Here is an 8,117-nt window from a genome sequence, read left to right as displayed (position 1 = left end):
CCTACTATCTTCTTGATTTTTTATTGGCCGCTTCTACCGCGCCATTCATTTTTGGGTGATATGGCGATGAGTTGTGGTGTTTGATCTTGAATTGACTACAGACCTCCGCTATCATGCTGTTGTTCAAGTTCAAAGCATTGTCAGATATAATCTGTTCTGGCATCCCGTACCGACTATGATCTCTTTTTTTAGGAATCTGCTGACTATTGACTTTATAACATTGGCGTAAGAAGTGGCCTCTACCCACTTAGTAAAGTAGTCAATAACTACGAATATGAACCGATGTCCATTTGAAGCTCTTGGCGAGATCGGCCTAATGACATCCATGCCTCACATAGAGAAAGGCCATGGAGAAGTCATGACATGGAGAGGTGAGGGGGGCACGTGAATCTTGTCTCCATAAATTTGACACTTATGGCATTTCCTGGCATATTTGATTCAATCTCTTTCCATGGTGGACCAATAATATCCGAATCTCATGATTTGTTTGGCCATTGTGAAGCCATTAGCATGCGTTCCACAAACTCCCTCATAGACCTCTTCCAAGATTTGTCTGGCCTCTACAGCATCTACGCATCTTAGCAGCAGTTGATCTTTTCTTGTTCTATATAAGATCTCTCCATCTAAGACATAATCATTGGCCAGCCTTCTCAATGTCTTTTTTCATTCTCAGTCACCTGGCCGGGATATTCGTGATTCTTTACATATCGCAGTATGTCGGGATACCAGGGGTGATCATCCTTTTCTTCATCATCATCAATATTGTAACAATGGGTTGGAGCCTCATAAATGCTCATTTGGATAGGCTTCATATCCTCTTGTTTATTTACCTTGATCATAGAGGCTAATGTAGCCAATGCGTCGGCCATTTGATTTTCATCTCGTGGGAGATAACAGAAGGTAATATCATCAAACTCCTTAATTAATTCCAGGACCAGGTTTTAATAATTAATAAACTTGGAGTCTCTTGTCTCCCATTCACCTTTGAGCTGATAAATTACCAATGCAGAATCCCCATACACTTCTAACACTTTGATTTTTCGTTCAATAGTTGCACGAATTTCCATGATGCATACTTCATACTTCGCCATATTATTTGTGCAATCAAAATCTAATTTGCTAGTGAATGGGTAATGATCACCATCGAGAGATACCAAGACTGCCCCAATCCCATTGCCTACAACATTCGAGGCTCCTTCAAAATTAAGCTTCCAAGGACCGTCTTCTTGAAAGTCTTTTTCTGCGGTTGCAACATACATCAAATCCTCATTCGGGAAATCGAAGTTTAGTGGCTCATAATCTTCCAGTGCTCTACTGGCCAGAAAGTCTGTTATTGCACTCCCTTTTACTACTTTCTGGTTCACATAGACTATATCAAATTCAGACAGCAGAATTTGCCATCCGGCCATTCTTCCATTCAGAGCAGTCGACTCCATCATGTATTTCAGAGGGTCCAGTTTAGAGATTAACCAAGTTGTATAGTACAACATGTATTGTCTCAATCTCCGAGTTGTCCAGATCAGGGCGCAACACAACTTCTCAATTGGCGAATATCTTGTCTAACATTCAGTGAACTTCTTACTGAGATAGTAGATCACTCTTTCTTTTCGTCCTGGCTCATCATGTTGGCCAACCACGCATCCCATGGAATTTTCAAATACTGCCAAATACAGTATCAATGGCTTGTCTGGGCAAGGTGGCATTAGCACTGGGGCGTTGGACAAGTAATGTTTGACTTTCTCAAAATTTTTCTGACACTCTTAATCCCATACACCTGGGTTGTGTTTCTTAAGGAGACGAAATATGGGGTCACATTTCTTAGTTAACTGTGAAATGAATCGAGCAATGTAGTTTAGTCTCCCTAGAAAACCTTAAACTTCTTTTTGAGTATGCGGCGGGGGTAGTTCTTGTATAGCCTTTACTTTATCTAGATCGATCTCAATTCCTCTCTCACTAACCATGAATCCCTGTAATTTTCCTGATCTAGCCCCGAATGTGCATTTCGTTGGATTTAGCTTTAGCTGGAATTTCCTTAACCTTATGAACAATTGACTTGCACATATTCTCCTTCTGTTCTAGACTTTGCAATCATGTCATCGACATAGCCTTCTATCTCTTTATGCATCATGTCATGGAACAAGGTTACCATGGCTCTCTGATACATTGCTCCCGCATTTTTTAATCCAAACGGCATCACTTTGTAGCAGAATGTCCCCCACATTGTTATGAAGGTGGTCTTCTCCATGTCTTCAGGATGCATCCTAATTTGGTTGTATCCGGAGAAACCTTCCATTAAGGAGAACAGTGAGTAACTGGTCGTATTGTCCACTAAGGTATCAATATGGGGCAACGGGAAATTATCCTTGGGACTGGCTTTGTTTAGATCTCTGTAGTCCACACACATTCGCACTTTCCCATCTTTCTTAGGAGCAGGGACTATGTTGGCTACCCATTCTGAATACTTGACCACCTGTAAGAAACCAGCATCAAACTGCTTCTTAACTTCTTCTTTTATTTTCAACAAGACATCAGGTCTCATCCTTAGGAGTTTTTGTTGAACTGGTTTACATTCTTTTTTATGGGGAGTCGGTGTACCACTATATCAGTGTTTAACCCGAGCATGTCTTGATAGGACCATGCAAAGACATCCTTAAATTCTTGGAGCAATTCAATGAGATCTCGCTTAGTCTCTGCATCAATGCAAGCTCCAATTTTCACTTCTTTTCCCTCCCCTAAGCTCACCACTTCTACCGACTCTTTATAAGGTAGGATCTGTTTTTCTTCTTATTCTACCATTCTTAACAAATCAGGAGATAAGTTACAGCCTCGATCATCTTCAAAATCCTGAGAATCCTCTATACCAATGTCTTGCTCAAAAGGGGACTCTGAGTTAGTAGCAGTGTCGTTCATATCATTAATATCTGGGGACCTGTTATTACGGTGAAGGGAGATTCAAAGAAAAAGAATCTAAGAATAATTATATGCACAGTATGTTTATGAATGGAATGGAAAGAATAAAAGAATATTTGCTCAAAATGAGACTGAATGATATATTTCATTGAAATAAAATTTTAGACATATGTCTTTTACAAAAGATTCTTGTTGCTCCCAGGCTCAGAGCAACAAGTGTGTTCTTAATATTACTCTGAATTGACTTTAAAAGTTACAGGGATCTCCTCGGCAGTCCAATTATTTAGAACGCTCTCCGGCTCGTAAAGGCGAATGCCTGATGAATTCCCTTCTTCCACCTCTTCCTCGTATATTGCATTGATGCTTAGATTCCCCAATATTTCTTCTGCAATTCCCTTTCTCAATGTCATCCGCTCAGAGTGAATAGTTCCCCCTGATACGAAAGTTTTGGATATGTGAACGATTATCATAGTCTCCCATTTAATCTCTTCTCCATCCAAACACGCTTTTCTCCTTTCCCGCTTCTTCTCCAACTCTTTCCTCTTTTTCTTTGCATCTGGCTTATATCCTAAGCCAAATCGGTCTTGTTTGTCCATTAATCTGGGTATCTCCACCCTCCCTTGGAGGTATTTCCCCAGTCCTTTTCCAGGTAGAGCCTCTTTTCCACCATCATTTGTAGGCCCATCCTTGTTGTTTTGGATATTCTGGGTGTGGGGATCTTATTCCCTTCAACAATGAAGGTTGCCTTTACAAATTCCAAAGATTGGAATGAACATTCAATTGCTTCTTCTTCTGTCCCTATATACAATGCGTCACTAGTTACAACCCCAATGATGTCCTCCTCTGCATTGATCGTCACTAGCCGACCCTCTGTTACCAACTTCAACTTTTGGTGCAGTGATGAAGGTACTGCTCCTACTGAATGAATCCAAGTCCTTCCTAACAAACAATTGTAAGAAGGCTTGATGTCCATTACCAGGATATCTACCTCGTACGTGCTTGGGCCAATTAAAAGGGGTATTTCAATCCTTCCCATTACTCTTCTTTCAGTACCATCGAACGCCCTCACTATGTTCTGGCACATTTTCATATGCGAGCTATCCACGAGCAACCTATTCAGGGTGGATAAGGGTAAGACTTTTAGGGCTGATCCATTATCAATTAAAACCCCTGGCAACGTATACCCCTTGCAGCGGGTTGTAATGTGCAGAGCTTTGGTCGATCCCATGCCTCCTGGTGGTATTTCATCATCGTTAAAGAAATGAAGTTATCCGCGCTTATGTCACCAACCAGACGGTCTAACTTGTTCATAGAGATGTCATTAGCGACGTAAGTTTCATTTAATACATTCATTAACGCGCTACGATGTACGTCTGAGCTTAAGAGTAACGCTAGTACCGAGATAAGAGCTGGCTATTTATGTAACTGTTCTACGACACTGTAATCACTGTGTTTTAAGAATTTTAGAAACTCTCTAGCTTCATTCTCCGTTACTGGCTCATTGACAGGTGATTCAAGTCTGACCGCCTTTTCCTTCTTCTGTTCGACCACCAAGGCTTTTCCTCTTATAGGCTCGATTTTTGAAATTGCTGGATCGTAACGCTTTCCACTACGTGTGTAGAAGCCATCATCAGTGCTCTCTTCTAAAACATTTATCGGGTTCCCCTCTACTGGAATTGTCATGTTACAGCCATAATTCCAAGGAACCCTTTTGTTATCCTTATAGGAAAAAGGGTACAGATCTTTGGATTATGACTTTTGGTGGTTGTATCCCTGCTTCATTGGTCCTTGGCTGTGAAATAATCACAACTGGGGGATTGACCTTCTAGAACCTTTCTACGAGTCCCTCCTCTGAGGCATAGACCTCTCTTTCTTCAAATCCCTTGATCTCTTCATAAAAATTTATCTCCTTATTATCCATCAGATTTTGTATCATGGTCCTGAACTCTGTACATTCCTGGATATTATGACCCTCCTTGGTATGGAACTCACAGTACGTTCCTACCCCTTTAGGCCTTTCGTCCATATCTAGTGTGATTAGACTCCTACATACCATCTGTTCCCAAACACATTTCATTGGGGTTCTTACCTCCATCACGTCTGGCTTAATTCTCTTACTTCCACCCTCGGCTACTGCGTTTACCCCTTTGTCAAAATGATTAGGTAACGGGTTCTCTGCTACGTTAGGTCCAAAGGGGTCATCTAACTTTACGATGCCCATTTTAATGAATCTTTTGTCCAACTTCTTGAACGTGGTGCAATTTCAATCGAATGCCCCGTTATCCCTGCATGGTATTCGCACTGGGCGTCTGTGTTATACCACTTAGGGAACGGGGGTTGCATGGGTTTCAGATAAGAAGGGGCTACCACATATGCATCAAACAGATTTTGATACAGCTCTTTATAAGTTATCGGGATAGGCATAAACTGGGGTCTTTCTGACCTCGAATTAGGCTCCTACCTCGGGGGCCTTGATGACTAGTAGCTACCGTCCTTGGTGGGCCAACGATAATTGGCTTTGAATATCCCTTATTGTATGCACTCACATTATTCACCTCGCCTTCTTTCTTCCTCGAGGCCGATCTTTTAGAGTTTTCCCCCTCATCTATTTTACCACTTCTTATCGCATTTTCGATCATTTCACCGGTCATCACTATGTCTGAGAAGCTCTTAGTGGCACTTCTCAACATATGGTTGATGAATGTGGCTTTTAAAGTATTGATTAAAAATGTTGTGGTTTCATTTTCCAGAAGAGGCGGCTGGACTTGAGTTGCCACCTCTCCATCTCTGTGCGTACTGCCTAAAGCTTTCATTTTGTTTCTTCTTCATGCTTTGTAGTGTGATCCTATCGGGCGTCATGTCCGTTATGTGGCTATATTGTCTCATGAAGGCTTGCGCCAAGTCTTTCCATGAGCTAATTTGAGCACGATTCAGCTGGTTATACCATTTGGCCGCAGCTCCGATCAAACTATCCTGGAAACAGTGGATTAGCAATTGATCATTGTCGATATATCCCGTCATCCTTCGACAGAACATGTTAATATGGGCTTCAGGATAGCTAGTCCCGTTATAATTTTTGAATTCTGGCATTTTAAACTTAGCCAGAAGAACTAAGTCAGGGACCAAACTCAAGTCTTTGACATCGATCTTACAACGGTAATCAGCACTTTCCATTTCTTTGAACTTTTCCTCTAACCACCTACAACTATCTTCAAGTTGCTTCGGTAAATCTACCCTTACCTTCTCTACTTCTGCTACATCGTCCAGATCAGGGACAACGAGGTTGGTTGGATTATCTCCAGGGTTAGAACCCGAGCCTATCTGAAAGTTCATAGGTGCCAAGGCACCGACTTGGTATTGAGGTCTAATGTGATCAAGCACTCTTTGTGGACACATATCCGGTTGTACCTGAGTGTTTGTTGGGGTGAAACCTGGAGGATAAACAGGGTCCTCATTATCAAATCCAGAATGGATTACAGGGCTCTTTCCTTTATCATTCCCTCCAACCAATAATTGTGCCAGTTGGCTCATCATAGTTCTTTGGGATTCTAGTACGTCTTGTTGTATTTTATCCAATTGTTCTTGCATCTTATCTTGCATTTCTTTTTGCATTTGTTCCAACATTTCTAACCTTTGATCGATTACTTTTTTTTTCTTTTTTGTGCCGTAAGGATGTTCCAAGATAACTGTCATAATTTTAGTTTATTAGGGTTTTTTTATTATACTTGATGCATATAATGAAATGTAATACAGATGAATGAAATGAATGCAAAAAGAGGTATTGACTTTGATTCAATTTCATTAGAAAAACTTTGCTAAAATAAAATTTCTTTACATAAAATAGATTACATATACGGCTTTTCCCTTATACTCAAAGCCTTGACCTTCTTAAGAAGCCAAGCTAGTTCTCAGCCTCAGCCCGATTCTGACTCATACTTCAAACTTAATACATCAGCCTGAACTGCTAGGGTTTGTAGATGATCGGCTACTTCGCGTACTTGAGCCACCGCCTCTCCTATAATATAGTCACTTTCTCTAATCTGATCTTGAGACCGATGGAACTGCTCTTACCACTGTTCATTACCCCTCTCAAGAAACTCTATTCGGAGTTCACTATTTTGCAATGCGTCCTCGAGCTCTCCTACCCATCCCTTCAATTCTTCGATTTTACCTAAGCTTGTTTTTAACTCGATCGTAAAATTATGACTACGGTACTGGTGAAGTGACTTTTCTAACCTGATTACTCGAGCTTTCAATCCCATCTTCTTATTTTGGCATTCAAATAGACTCTTTTCTAAAGCAACTTCTCGAGCTCGAGCATCTTGGAACTTCTTTTCCCATTGATCGGCTTTAGTCTTTTCCTCCTAGATTTCCTGTCGCCATTCCTCCGACGTCTTACCCAAACCGATCGTTCTTATTGACCTACACAACTTCTTGTAATCCATCTTCAAGCTGTCCAAATCTTCTTCAGCCTTGTTCTTTCCTTTTCTCTATTTATCGGTCTCTAACTTTTGAACGTCAACATCTAGTCCTAGTTGCATTTTTTCTTCCTCTAATAGCTCTATTTTCTTTCCCAACTCCAAATTCCTCTTTTCAAAATCCTGCTTTACGATTTCTACCTCAAATGGGACCACTTGCAAATATTCCTCTATCGGTCGAATATCTTCTTCTCTCAGCCTGGGGATATTTTTGTTGACCCTCTTACTCCACCACTCATTATATTCGGGGATCACCATCAGTCCAACGGCAAGTCTCTTCATTCGGTGAATTTGTTTCCAAGAATTGGTCACTTCTCGAATCTTCTTCTTATAACCATCATCTTTATAAGAAAACTCACTCTGGGCTAGTCCTTGGGTTGTAGGTATGAACTGTGTCGACCTATACTATTTTAGTACCAACAATGGCGTATAGCCAATAGCTCACCAAAGCCCAAGTAAAGGGACCCAATCGAAGTCCCCACATCGATACAAGATCTCATCGGGCACCATCCAAGGAGCTTTCCATTCAACATCTTCATCTTTAAGATTTTAAAGAATCACCATCCACTTTTCCATGGTAATGTTGTCACGTCTCGGTGTCGCTGCTAGTTCTTTTAATGGGGAATAGTTCTTGAAAAATACTCGATAGGAAACTTTATCCACTTTCCAGAAGTGACTTTGGAACCACACTAGTAAAAGCTGTGCACATCCAATGAATCTTCCCTCACC

General features: G+C 41.0%; 1 protein-coding gene across 1 annotated transcript; it reads right to left on the bottom strand.

The window, feature by feature from the left end:
* Positions 1-476: 476 nt before the first annotated feature.
* On the bottom strand, positions 477-1,436 carry LOC105786692 (uncharacterized). Its single transcript, XM_012613193.1, has 3 exons — positions 1,002-1,436; positions 678-917; positions 477-560 (listed from the first exon to the last, which is right to left on the bottom strand). The coding sequence occupies exons 1-3, from the start codon at positions 1,434-1,436 to the stop codon at positions 477-479; spliced, it is 759 nt and encodes a 252-aa protein (XP_012468647.1).
* Positions 1,437-8,117: the final 6,681 nt, after the last annotated feature.

This window comes from Gossypium raimondii, chromosome 2 (assembly GCF_025698545.1).
Source record: "Gossypium raimondii isolate GPD5lz chromosome 2, ASM2569854v1, whole genome shotgun sequence".
NCBI classification, from domain to species: Eukaryota; Viridiplantae; Streptophyta; class Magnoliopsida; order Malvales; family Malvaceae; genus Gossypium; species Gossypium raimondii.
The sequence above is the reverse complement of the archived record's forward strand: the minus strand, read 5'-3'. Positions and strand labels throughout refer to the sequence as shown.